The sequence below is a fragment of the Rhinoderma darwinii genome, chromosome 5, assembly GCF_050947455.1.
Source record: "Rhinoderma darwinii isolate aRhiDar2 chromosome 5, aRhiDar2.hap1, whole genome shotgun sequence".
In the NCBI taxonomy this organism is placed as follows: Eukaryota; Metazoa; Chordata; class Amphibia; order Anura; family Rhinodermatidae; genus Rhinoderma; species Rhinoderma darwinii.
In genome coordinates, this window is record NC_134691.1 from 163,399,242 (window position 1) to 163,414,081 (window position 14,840).

The 14,840-nt window shown below is 40.4% G+C and overlaps 1 protein-coding gene across 2 annotated transcripts in view; it reads left to right on the forward strand.

The window, feature by feature from the left end:
• The window catches only part of PHLPP1 (PH domain and leucine rich repeat protein phosphatase 1), a 157,313-nt gene that overhangs the window by 83,947 nt on the left and 58,526 nt on the right, over positions 1-14,840 (forward strand). For both annotated transcript variants that reach the window (XM_075826716.1, XM_075826715.1), the window contains exon 3: positions 1,725-1,850. In XM_075826716.1, coding sequence (XP_075682831.1) covers positions 1,725-1,850 — 126 coding nt within the window. The remainder of the gene's footprint in view (positions 1-1,724; positions 1,851-14,840) is intronic.

Genomic DNA, 14,840 nt, shown 5'->3' on the forward strand with positions numbered 1-14,840 from the left:
ATAAATTTACGCCGTTTACTATGCAGCGTAAATAACATGTTAACTTTATTCTATGGGTCGGCACGATTACGGGGATACCAAATATGTAAAGGTTTTATATGTTTTTCCTACGTTTGCACAATAAAAAGCCTTTTAGAAAAAAATTACTTGTTTTTGCATCGCCGCGTTCCAAGAGGCGTAACGTTTTTATTTTTCCGTCGATGTGGCCGTATGTGGGCTTGATTTTTGCGGGACAATGTGTAGTTTTTATTAGTACTATTTTGGGGTACATAGGACTTATAGATTAACTTTTATTTTATTTTTTATGGGGGTAATGGGAGAAAAGAGAATTTTGACGTTGTTTTTTGCGTTTTCTTTGGACGCCGTTCATCCGGCGGTTTAATTAATATGTTCATTTTATTGGTCAAGTTGTTATGATCGCGGGGATACCATATATGTGTATGTGTTATTTGTTTTGACACTTTTACTAAATAAAACCCCTTTTTGGGCCAAAAAAGTAGTTTTATTTGACTTTGACTGTAATTATTTATTTATTTTTTTCACAAACTTTATTTAACTGTTTTACATTTTTTTTTAAAGTCCCACCAGGGGACTTCACTATGCGATGTGCCGATCGCATATATAATGCTTTGGTATACTTCGTATACCAAAGCATTATTGCCTGTCAGTGTAAAACTGACAGGCAACCTGTTAGGTCATGCCTCCGGCATCGCCTAACAGGCAGATGCTGAAGGCAGACCTGGGGGTCTTTGTTAGACCCCCGGCTGTCATGGAAACCCGACGGCGACCCGCGATTTGTTTGCGGGGGCGCCGATCGGGTGACAGAGGGAGCTCCCCCCTCTGTCAAACACATTAAATGCCGCTGTCACTATTGACAGCGGCATTTAATGGGTTAAACTGCCGGAATCGGCGCGCGCTTCGATTCCGGCAGTTGCAGCAGGAGCCAGGCTGTGTATAACAGCCGTGCTCCTGCCGCTGATCGCGTGGGTACACTGGCAGTACCCGCGCCATCACAGGACGGATATATCCGTCCTCCTGCGCGAACTAGCAGCTGCTGAGGACGGATATATCCGTCCTTCGGTGTTAAGGAGTTAAACTGGAAACGTGTATACGTTTTCACATCTAACCCCAAAATATATGCCTAGACAGAAGTTGTGACTATATATTTTTCTTTTGCATGCTTACTATATATATATATATATATATATATATATATATATATATATATATATATATATTTATTTATATACAGTGCCCACCAAAAGTTCTGGAACACCCTCATAGCTTTTGAACGGCTCGAGGTAGGGGGTTGAAACTTGGTGGGATTTAACGTGGAAAAAAAAACCCAGATTGCGGCATTGTTTTCGCATTGAAAAGCGCTTTCAAATGAGCCCCACTCGACCCCACCCCCACCGTGCCATTTAAGATTTTGCTGCCCCTGCCCACCCCACTTCCCCCAAGGGGGTGGGTTGTTTTTTTGTGGCGTTAACTGGTAATTTTATGACCCCATTAAATCACAACAAATTTCAACACTCTACCTCGAGCCGTTCAAAAGTTGTGAGGTGTGTGTGTGTGTGTGTGTGTGTGTGTGTGTGTGTGTGTGTGTATATATATATATATATATATATATATATATATATATATATATTGGTCACTTAACAAAAATTGTCTTGCATCAGCAGTCTTTTAGCATGTTTGTAACTTCAATGTATTTTGGTTCCTAGGTTGAAGAAGTTAAAAAACATCAGCACTGCTTGGCATTCAGTTCATCTGGACCTCAGAGTCAGACATACTATGTTTGTTTTGATACATTCACAGACTACTTGAGGTGGTTGCGACAAGGGTCCAAGGTAAGAGAAGTTAAAAAAAAAATTCTACAAAAGTTCTTGTTTGAGTTGCGCATAGAAATGATGCTGCCATTATTCCTTTTTTGCCGCTTTCATAATGTGACCTATGTGTCTTAAAATGACTGCATCCATAATAAACCCTTTATTATCTCAAAACCAAGCATAAGAGCCATACACGTAACATGGTATACAGAGCAGCCAAGACCTCTCCAGCAAGTAGTAGAAAGTTTTCTCGGTAGGTTCATACATTTTCCTTTTCCAGGAAATCACTGGTAACACCTTATTCAGCACTTCTATTAGCCATTCTGGCACTTTTCTAATGAATCCCCTGGCTACCAGGTTAACCGTTTTATGTATGGTCAGTGAGATTGTTACGCCAGCATGTCCGGAGAAGTTGGCAGAACATGCCTAAATTGTCATCACATGCCTCGTTACTTGTAAAATCCTATTTAATCTGGTTTTGGAAGAAAAGTTAGATATTTTATACAATAGTAGAATTACTGGTCCTACTAAACTTTTTTACACCTAGTTCACACATGGTCATTATTACTACAATCCCACCAAAAGTGTTAGATTACAGCGAAAGGCTAGAAGTGTAGGTGGTCCATAATAATCCAGTCTGATCTTTCTATCTCTCCACTGCAGTAAGATATTTAATAATTTCAGCATTGTGAGACTAGACATGGACCGCACATCCACAATATATACTTAGATCTATAGTCACTAGGCATAATTTAGAAACATGAACATGAGGTTCTTTGTTAACATTTTGATCAAACTGTATAAGCCCACTTGCCACTTCACCGCGACCTCTTTCACAGTGGGTCCCTACTCTAACGGTGGCAGCACCACATGGTGGCCACTGCCAGAGCAGCACCGATCCTGCAGGGGGATTGCTTTCCTGACCTAGAGGCAGCGATATGCGTGGGGCCATCTGACCATATTCCACAGCCTATTTGGGTCATGTATCAATTTTCTCTATCCTGGTCACTTCTCTTTAGATCCAATAGCGTCCGCTTTTTGTGCTATTGCAGATCGGTTCACCAAGTATGTGTATATATATATATATTATAATCTTTTTTTTTTATTTTTTATTTTTTTTTCATATTTATGTGGCTACAGTTTCCCCTCATTGGGGTATGGATATTATCTTGCACTTTATGTTCTTGTGTGGTTCAGCACGTGGTTACCCTCCAGGTTTACTAGTTGCACATAATACATTTATACGGCTATATATATTCTTTTGATATTGGCTCATATTGTCCCATTTGGAACCCTACTTGAGATTCCTGTCTGTGGTTTGCTTCCTGCTTCATTTTTACAGGTTTGCTGATTCTTTCTGTTTTTTAAATGGTTTTATATTTTGTATGTAGTGTATAATAAAGTTTGGTCTTTTCATTCCCGTTTTTTCGTATCCCTTTGTTATTATTTTGTTTGTGCGTAATTTTGTACATGTGCCTTTTCCTCTCTCCTAGTATGCATATTTTTTGCGTGTTACTGCAGCACCCCATATAGATTTCTTTCATACGTCCCCATCTTTTTCTAGTTTCTCACAATGCTGATATTTAATAATTAGTTCAGATGATACTTGACAACACTTTGCCAGCATGTACGTTTACCAAAAAAGTGTCAAGCCGGTGACATTATTCACAGAAATGTGAATGTATAAATTGGCCAGTTTATTATCCCCTTAAGGTCCGAGCCATTTTTTGATTTTTCGTTTTTCACTTCCCGCCTTCCAAGAGCCATAATGTCTTTATTTTTCCGTCAATAGAGCGCTGTGAGAGCTTATATTTTGTGGGAGGAGTTTTCGTTTCTATTGGTAGCATTTAAAGTACCATAAAATGTACTCGGAAGCAGAAAAAAAATTATTTGCGGGCTGAAATTGAAAAAACTGCGATTCCTCCATTATTTTTTGGGTTCCGTTTTTACGTCTTTCACCGTGCCGTAAAAACAACAACTTTAACATTATTCTGTGACTCAATACGATTACGATGATATCAAATCTATATAGATTTTTTTTATATTTTACTACTTTAAAAAACTAAACTTTTTGTTAAAAAAAAAAAATAGTTTTGTTTCACCACATTCTGTGAGCCATAACTTTTTTATTTTTCCGTGCATTGAGTGGTGTGAGGGCTTATTTTTTGTGGGACAAGCTGTGGTTTTTATTGGCACCATTTGTTGGTACATATGACTTTTTGATCACTTTTTATTGCATTTTTTTTTTGGGAGCTAAGGTGACCATAAAACTGAGATTTTGGCAGTTTACCATTTTTATTTTTTACGGCGTTCACAGTGCAAGTTAACGCTATATTGTAATAGTTCAGACTTTTACGGATGCAGAAATACCAATTTTGTTTACATTTTTTATTTTTTACATTACTTTAGAGGAAAAATGGGAAAAGGCCCCCTTTGTTCCACCCCATATAGTAGTTAGGCCCCCTTTGTGCCCATATATATTAGTTAGGCCCCCATATATATTAGTTAGGCCCCCATATATATTAGTTAGGCCCCCTTTGTGCCCCATATAGTAGTTAGGCCCCCTTTGTGCCCCCCATATAGTAGTTAGGCCCCCTTTGTGCCCATATATATTAGTTAGGCCCCCATATATATTAGTTAGGCTCCCTTTGTGCCCCATATAGTTGTTAGGCCCCCTTCGCACCACCATAAAGTTGGGATCCCATTTGCCCCAATGAAAAAAAAAAAAACACAGAAAAAAAAAATTATTTGACCCAGTTTTTGCGACGACTGGATAGGTCCCCTGCATGCTGATTTTGACCTGGCGCAGTGACGTCATCACGTCTCTTGCATCGGGACGCCGATGTCCTCTAGTAGGCCTTAGTGGCGGGGCAGGGAGACTACGGAGAAAAGCAGCTCGGTGCCTGGGCAGTCCGACTGTGCCTGTTCCTATCCCTTGTAGGAGAATAGGGCAGCACCACCCTCTGGCCGTAATACTCCATCCGCCCCCACAACCAACAAAAAATATATATTTACAAACTTTGCTGTAATTCTTGATTAGGGAAGCTCTGTGCATGTTTACACGGCCCAGTATGAGCTGGCACCAGTTTTCTCATGAGCCTCGTAGCAGCTGTCTGGGTTTCCACTATGGTGCACCATTGACAAACACCTAAAAATAGATGTGATTGCAGTTTATGGGAATATAGAACATGTATTGGGGCTAGACCAAAAATCTTTTAGAGAATAGTGCTTGTAATGTCTCTGCAAAACAGAGTAAATCTAATTCCTGCATGGCTCTCTCGCATGTGTGAAAGGTCTTCCCAGGAGCGAGCATTGCAAATTCTAGTGCAAATCGGGCTCAGGGCTGAACGTACCCTGTACTAGAGCAAAGAGTAGAATCCCACCCCTAGTGACAAGTCATATCTTATTTTCTGTTTAAAATATGCTTTTTGTAGTGAAGCAATGGCTTGGTATACAGAAGACTGGCACGCTGTGGGTGATTGTGTGACGTTTTAGTAATGCATTTATGCTTTGCCTTTCAGACTGAAAGTGTTCTGTCGTCACTGCTAATGTTTCTCCTGCTGAGTTATACAGTGATTTCGGTTATTTATAGCTCAATATTCCAAGCTGTACCTACGGAGAATGCGTTTTTCAGCATTAGTAGCTTGGGACTCCCTAGTCCGTGCTATGAGTGCAGGTTTTTTTTTCGAAAGAGATGGTTTTTCTTGTTGCTCAGATAGGCACTAGATTTCACCATATGATTAAGATCGTATAGCGGGTATCTCAATTGCACTAATTTGCCAGCCTATTCAGCACTGCAGGGATACTGTATTTTTCCCTATCGGCAGCTCATCTAAGGAGAGCATGTGTGCTACGCTGCCATATTATCATTTGGAAATGTAATTCCAATTATGCTAATGAAGCCTGAATAATAGAAGATGCCATGGTAAAGTGGTGATTACGAGAGTGCTTCACACTGCCAGTTGTGCTCCATTATTGGATTAAAACCGCCAGAGGTTATCAGATAAACGCATAAATACTGGCACTTTCCTCCTTCTTGCTGTCGGATTTTGGCAGATATTGTAGTTTTTATGCACAGTACGAATGTGCTTTATTTCTGCCAATTCACCAAATTGACAATATTAACCCCTTCTCGTCGCAGCCATTTTTCTTTTTCATTTTTAGTTTTTATATGCAGTTGTAGTTTTTAATGGCATAATTTAATGTACTCTATATTGTACTGAGAATCTTAAAAATATTTTATGGTGGAATGGTAAAAAAACAAAAAAAACAGCAATTCCACTATTGTGTTTTGGGTTTAGTTTTCTACGGCAATCACAGTGCGGTACAAATGACATAACTTAATTCTGCGAGTCAATACAAATATGACTGCCAAATTTATGGTGTTTTTTATTTTTATATATATATATATATATATATATCAAACAAGAAGGCAGCAGCACTCACATAAGAATGATCGACCAGGTGCCCAGCAAAACGTCCCGATCCTCGGACGTGTAATAATATAGAAGAAGAAAATTTGCAGCACTCCAACATGAAAAAAGTGGTGGTTTATTCAATCCAAAACAACAGCAACGTTTCAATCCTACAATAGGATCTTTATCAAGGCTTGATAAAGATCCTATTGTAGGATTGAAACGTTGCTGTTGTTTTGGATTGAATAAACCACCACTTTTTTCATGTTGGAGTGCTGCAAATTTTCTTCTTCTATATATATATATATATATATATATATATATATATATATATATATATATATATATATATATATAGTGTGTGTATTTTGCCACTCTTACAAAATAAAAAATTTTTGAAAAAAAGATTCCCATAACTTTTAGGCTTAGTTCACACTGAGTTTTTGCATGTAGTAGGATCTGCTTAAAATTTTTTTCAGGAATTTTGAGGCAGGTTTTGACCTCCCTGCACCCTTTGCCATGTTTTTTGCAGCGGTTTTCAGCCGCAGCCAGTGAAAGCCGCAGGGAAAAATTGCAGCGAAAACCGCTCTCTGCCTCCCATTGATGTCAATAAGAGGTTGGAGACGGAAACACCTGATGAAAGAGCATGACGCTTCTTTTTTCCGCTCGCGGGAAAAAAAATGCCTCCGCCTCCCATTGAAATCAATGGGAGGCATTTTTCTGCCGTTTTTTTGAGCGGTTTCTGCATCAAAACAGCACCAAAAAACTCAGTGTGAACATACACCGCTTCATAGTCTGAAAACTGTAAGGGTAAGGCCCCATGCACACGACCGTGCCCGCAATGGCGGGCACGGCCGGCCGCCGACTGCCACCCGCATTTTCGGGCCGTGCTCCCATACTAAGTATGAGAGCACGGCCCGCAAAATGCAAAAGAACGGACATGTTCCATAATTTCCCGAACATTTCCACGGCACGGACACCCTTCCGTAGTGCTACGGAAAGGTGTCTGCGTTCAATGAAAGTGAATGGGTCCGTTTTTGCGGTCCGCAAAAACTGAGGTTTTTAGCGGTCGTGTGCATGGGGCCTAAGGATGTGTTTTTTTACTGGGTGAGCTGTTTTTTTTTTTTGTTTGTTTTTTTTTTATTTAGTACTATTTAAAAAAAATAGTACTAATTTTTTTATTTTTTTTTAATGCTCATTGTGCAGGGTGAATAACATTATAGTTTGGACTTTTATGGACATTCTGATGCCAAGTATGTTTATTTTTCTATTGTTTACATTTTATTTTTAAAAATGGTGAAAGGTTGGGGTTTGACCTATTTATGATTTTTCTTTTTGTTCAAAACATTTATTGCATTTATTTTGACGTTTCCTTTTTTTAAGCCCCATTAGGGGACTAAACATGCGTTCATTGGGTCACTGGTACAATACACCGGCCTCTGGCAGGACTTATTAGGAGAAGTAAGATGGCAGACCTTGGGGGGCCTTCAATAGGCCACTGGCTGTCATGACAAGCCATCGCACCCTAAGGCCTAATTCACACGAGCGTGTTCCGTCCGTGATATACGGTCCGTATGTCGGCCGCATTTCCCAGACCGAACACACTGCAGGGAGCCGGGCTCCTAGCATCATGGTTATCTATAACGCTAGGTGTCCCTGCCTCTCCGCGGATCTACTGTCCCGTACTGAAAACATGATAACAGTACGGGACAGTTTTCCCGTAGCGAGGCAGTAACACTTAGTGTCATAGATAATTATGATGCTAGGAGCCCGGCTCCCTGCAGTGTGTTCGGTCTGGGAAATGCGGCCGACATACGGACTGTATAACACGGACCGAACACGCTCGTGTGAATTAGGCCTAAATGGTTAAACAATCGGAATATGAGTTATAGCTCCTAAACCCGCTCCATACAGTAATTCCACTTCCCAAATTGTCCTTCAACGAAAAGTGTGATTCATATAGATCTTTACAATTATTGTAGAATTTTAAAGACCTATTTAATCTAGCTTATGGGTAGAGTTGTGTAGAGTGCCATTCTGCAGTCAAATTCAGTGGCTATATCCAGATGTTACCAGAAAGTCTATGGTAACGTTTGAGAGCCTACATATACAGCGTTTTCGTTTGTAGTAGGGCTTGGCTGATTTTGCCCAAAAATAAAATCGAGATTTTTTTTTTTCAACACTTTGGGCTATTTTCGATTTTGAATCTCAGATTTTTCTTATTTTTTTTATATAATTAACTTAACAGATATTCCTATTATAATTGTTCGTAACTTCATAACTTTTAACCTCTGCAAATACTTTTTTAGCAGAAATACAATTTGAAAAATCTAATTGATTATAACTTCTGTGTTCCCCGGCAGGGAACAGGTTAACAATCTATGATCAATGATGCACTGAGTGCACGAACATCCCCCTCTGCCCATCACCACCTCAGCCTGTCTCCAACATTGCAGCCGAGAGCAGTGTAAATTGCTGCAGGGCCAGGCAGTTAACCCCTTAGTGACCACTAATACGCCTTTTTACGTCGGTCACTAATGGGCTTTAGGCTAGGCTGACGCCTTTTCACGTCAGCCTAGTCTAAGTCCTGCACGGGTCTCCCGTGCAGGCAGGAGCCGGGGCTCTGCTGTCTGATGACAGCTGAGCTCCTGCTCCAACGCCCGCGATCGAAGTTTACTTCGATCGCGGCCGTTTAACCCGTTAAATGCCGCCGTCAATAGCGACCGCGGCATTTAACTTTGTTTACAGAGGGAGTGCGCTCCCTCGGTCACCCATCGGCGGCCCGCGAATGCAATCGCGGGTCTCCGATGGGGTGTCATGGCAGCCGGGGACTTGATAAAAGCCCCCAGGTCTGCCCTGGACATATGCCTGTTAGGACGCGCCGGAGGCACGTCCTAACAGATTGCCTGTCAGATTTACACTGACAGGCAATAATGCTCTGGTATACGAAGTATACCAGAGCATTATAGCAGCGATCGGAATATAGCACAGTAAAGTCCCCTAGTGGGACTAATAAAATAAGTCATCAAAGTGAAATAAAGATTATTAATAAAAAGTACAGTAAAAAAATAAATCCATTTTTTTCCATAAAAAGTGGTTTTATTTAGTAAAAGTGTAAAAAAAAAAAAAAAGTACACATATGTGGTATCACCGCCACCGTAATGACTCCATTAATAAAGTTAATATGTAATTTAAACCGCAAAGTGAACACCGTAAAAAAAAAACGCAAAAAACCATGGCGAAATTGCAATTTTTTTCCATTGCCCCCCAAAAAAGTCCTAATAAAAATGAATCAATAAGTCCCATGCACCCCAAAACAGTACCATTCAAAACTACGTCTTGTCCCGCAGAAAACAAGCCCAAAAAATCACTACATTGATGGAAAAATAAAAAAATTACGGCTCTTGGAAAGCGACCTGGGGCAGGAAGTGAGTGACGTCACAGCGTGATCTCTTGAGAACACGCTGTGTGTCTGCACTGCCAGAAGCTGGGCGTTCTGAAGAGAAGTGGATGATACTTCTCGTCAGAATGCCCAGCTAGTAAAAGTAGTAAAAACGCCCCGATGTACGCACATAATACACGGCTAGTTGGACTTTTACTTTAAACACGCCCACTTGGACTTTTGCAAGCCTCATTTGCATAAATACAAAAATGGTCATAACTTGGCCAAAAATGGTTGTTTTTTTAAAATAAAAACGTTACTGTAATCTACATTGCAACGCCTATCTGCTGCAATAGCAGATAGGGGTTGCAAAATCTGGTGACAGAGCCTCTTTAATGCCGAGCGGGCACTCTGGGACAAGATTACATATAGTGGTTGAAGTGTGAGCAGGACCCTGTGCAGTACCGGCCCCACAATGGGGTTTTAATAAATGACATTAAAGAGGCTCTGTCACAACGAGAAGTGTATATCACTGATTGGTCACTGATTGGTCAGCCTCATACACTTCTTTACAACACCCACTTGGTCAAAAGTAAAAACACACCCAGTTGGGCATTAAGAAACTAAATCTAAAATTGCTCATAACTTGCTCAAAAATGATCGTTTTTCAAAATAAAAACCACTGCTGTTATCTACATTCCAGCGCCGATCAGATTATGTAGGAGATAGGGCACTTATAATCTGGTGACAGAGCCTCTTTAAGGGTTTTTTGTATTTATCCCCTGAAAACAGCAGTGCCCATGTAGATCGTGCCACACACCCTTGCAGATAGCATCCCCACCTCCCATGTAGATCGCAGCACTCCTCCTCCCTTGTAGATAGCAACCCCACATGTAGGTCTCACCCCCCTTGTGGACCGCAGCACAACCCCCACTGCCTTGTAGATCGCACCACCACATGTAGATCACACGTCCCCTTCTTCCTTGTAGATATCGCGACTGTAGCTGCCACTAGAAGCTGAATCCCCGACCAGAGGTTGCCGACACTTTGGCCCGGGATTCAGGCCCTAGTAGAAGCTACTGTAATGCGATCTGGAAGGGGGGTGGTGATGCGATCTACAAGGGGGCTTGTGATGCGATCGGCAAGGGGGGGCCCTGATGGTGGTGGTTCAATCTGCAGGGGAGGCGTTATCTACAGCTGGGTGGTATCGCTATATACGAGGAGTCCCTGCTTCCCCGCAGAACTGCTCTTGCGTACTGTATTGTTTTGTTCAGTACAGAACAGCAGTTCCGTGGGGAAGCAAGGACAGGACGGGGCGGACCAGGCAGTGACGAGGCGGCGGGCAGGAGCTTCCTCCTACAGCACAGCACGACTGCACCACTCAAGAATCTGTTCAACGATTCTCTTAAACAGAATCGTGAGAGTCCTTGAGGGTGAATCAATCGAATTGGATTAATCGCCCAGCCCTAGTTTGTCGCATTTTTGGGGTCGGTGGTGTTTTTGTTTTTTTAAATGGATCATGCCCTAGATAGGACAGGTTTTGTTTTTTGTTTTATATTTTCCCGGCGTTTTTCTCTAAAAATGAATGTAAACATTAACACTAAACAAAAACGTTACTAAAAATGCATGTTACATTTAATAAAGGCTGTCATTTTTGCATGCGTTTTTTTGGTTTGGCTCTCACACATACCGTTCATACGGCCACATGAATGCAGCCTTCAACAGGTTTGGTATGACAATGCATTGTAGTAAGGGTAAGCCCTCGAATACTATATTATCGGGACCAATGTTCTCTTGGAATGTATATAGGAAGTAATAGAATTTTTTACAAATAGCTGCAAATGTTCTAAAATAAGAGAATGTGACCGCTGCAGCGAGTCAGAGGGCTCAGCGGTCATGGCATGATGCCAGGAATACGGTTTATCGCTGCTGAGCCCTTTGATTTGCTGGCTGCAGAAGGTAACATGCTGCCCACAAGTAAACAATCACCGGGAGGGCCGCTGGGGCGCCACCGCTGGATCGCCAGAGGATAGGTGGGTACTGTTTTTTTTGTTTTGTTTTTTAATTTCGGGACAATTTTAGCCATTTGTAAAAGAAAATGAACAACCCAGATAACCCCTGTTTAAAACTTGAGACGAATGACCACGTACATGCGAAGATTCTTTTAAGATTTTAACAATTTCTTTAGATATCTTTTTGGACATTACAAAAATCACCTAGATGAAAACCTTGGAACTTCTGAACCAATAAAGCAGATTTTCCTGGTTGTAAATGATTTGCCCAATATGTGTCTCTAGAATTACCATGACATAAACATGATGGTTTCCGTAATAAAAATCTAAACAAAAGATCATCCCATTTGCCTCTAAATTTACCAGAACATGGTTTTTCTGTGCTACAAAACATGTCAAGCTAAATAAATAAAAAGTTGTCTGTGATCGTTCTGAATTAATCTTATATTCCTTTGGCACAGACTAGCACTATTAAATTCCTTCCAGTAATCTTGTTAAAGGCCCTTTGTTAGCAGCGGTGCTGAACTGTTGTGTATTATTTGATCGCTCTTTTGTATGTTTGGCAATCTTATTTTTGTTATGATTATCTATAGTTTGTCCATAAAAGCAAGAAAATACTGTCGAAATCCAAAGAATTTACAAGGCGTCCTTTAAGGATGAATGCCCAGGGTAGAGTTGGGCTTCTCAAGCTTTTGTGTAGGGGAGGATCCATGTTTTGTAATGAACCGTAATAACATTTGTTTCTCCTTGGGGACCCTCCTCCCAGTGAGTGGGCTTTCTGTAGAGGCAGGAGTGCAGAAAATGGACCTTTACTCCACTGCTTGTTTGTTTTTGAGAAAATGCCCTGGTCGATTAGTTTCTGGCCAAGGTCCGCTTACCGTATTTGTTGACCGTGTTCTCCCTGTCAAATCCTTGTCAGAATTGTAGAAAATGGGACTCATCGTTTGATCTTAAAAGCACACGGAGTACACTACTGCTAATCTACACTTCACTATTGTGATTGCATCTGAAACATAGCAGGTTGTCTTGGGGTTCACTATGGTATTTTCTTTCAACATGGAAGTCCTGTACTTTTAACACACCATGTGTAAGCTGCGCCAGCTGCAGTATGTTCAGTGTAAGAAAAACATTTTCGCTGCTCACTTACATTAGATTTAACCCCTTCAGGACTGATCCACTTTTGGACCAAATGACAGAGCCTCATTTTTTAAATCTGACGTGTTACTTTATGTGGTAATAACTCTGGAATGCTTTTACCTATCCAAGCGATTCTGAGATTGTTTTCTCGTGACATATTGTACTTTAAGTTAGTGAAAAAATTTGGTCGATATATTCAATATTTTTGTGTGAAAAACACCAAAATTTGGAGAGAATTTGCAAAAAATGTACATTTTCTAAATTCAAATGTATCTGCTTGTAAGACAGATGGTTATACCACACAAAATAGTTACTAGCTAACATTTCCCATATGTCTACTTTAGATTGCCATCATTTTTTGAACATCCTTTTATTTTTCTAGGATGTTACAAGGCTTATAAGTTTAGCAGCAATTTCTCACATTTTCAAGAAAATTTCAAAAGCCCATTTTTTTTTTAGGGAACAGTTCAGTTGTTAAGTGGCTTTGAGGGCCTTATATATTAGAAACCCCCACAAATCACCCCACTTTAAAACCTTCACCACTCAAAGTATTCAAAACAGCATTCAGAAAGTTTTTTAACCCTTTAGGCGTTTCACAGGAATTAAAGCAATGTAGCGGGGAAATCTACAAATTTCATTTTTTTGGCAGAAATTCCATTTTAATCCATTTTTCCTGTAATACTGAAGGTTTTTACCGGAGAAGCACAACTGAATATTTATTGCCCTGATTCTGCAGTTTTTAGAAATATCCCACATGTGGCCCTAGTGCGCTACTGGACTGAAATACCGGCCTCAGAGCACCTAGAGCCTTTTAGGGCCTTCCTTTTCTTAGATTATATTTCAGGCACCATGTCAGGTTAGAAGAGGTCTTGTGGTGCCTAAACAAAGGAAACACCCCAAAAAATAACCCATTTTGGAAACTAAACTCCTTGAGGAATTCATCTAGGGGTGTAGTGAGCATTTTGACCTCACAGGTGTTTCATAGATTTCATTAGAATTGGGCAGTGAAAATGAAAAATGACATTATTTTCTAATACCATGTATTTTTACCTCAAAATGTTTAATTTTTTCAACAAATAAATGAGGAAAAGCACCCCAACATTTGTAAAGCAACTTCTCCAGAGTACGGAAATACCAAACATGTGGTCATAAACTGTTGTTTGGGCAAGCGGCAGGACTCAGAAGGGAAGGCACGCCATTTAGCTTTTGGAGCGATGATTTTGCTGGAGTCATTTCTCTGCACCATGTCGCATTTGTAAAGCCCCTGAGGTACCAGTACAGTGAAAACCCCCCAAAAGTGACTCCATTTGGGAAACTACACCCCTAGAGGAATTAATCTAGGGGTGTAGTGAGCATTTTGACCCCCCAGGTGTTTCATAGATTTCATTAGAATTGGGCAGTAAACATGAAAAATTTCATTTTTTTCCCACTAAGACGTAGCTTTAGGTAAAAATGTTTAATTTTCTCATCAAATAAAGGAGAAAAATCACCGTAACATTTGTAAAGCAACTTCTCCAGAGTACGGAAATACCCCATATGTGGTAATAAAGTACTGTATGAATACACATCCGGGCTCAGAAGGGAAGGAGCGCCATTTGGCTTTTGGAGAGCAGATTTTGCTGGATTGGTTTTTCTGCACCATGTCGCTTTTGCAAAGCCCCTTAGGTAGCAGTACAGTGGAAACTACCCAAAAGTGACTCCATTTGGCAAACTACACCCATTGAGGAATTCATCTAGGGGTGTAGTGAGCATTTTGACCCCACAGGTGTGTCATATATTTTATTAGAAATGGGCAGTGAAAATGAAAAATGACATTATTTTCCAATAAGACGCAGCATTAGTTAAAAAAATTTCATTTTCTCAACAAATAAAGGAGAAAAAGCACTGTAACATTTGTAAAGCAACTTCTTCAGAGTAGGGAAATACCCCACACGTGGTCATAAACTGCTATTTGGACACACAGCAAGGCTCTAAAGGGAAGGAGCGCCATTTAGTATTTGGAGTGGAGATTTTATAAGATTCGTTTTTTGACACCATGTTGCATTGAGCTATAGTACCAGTACAG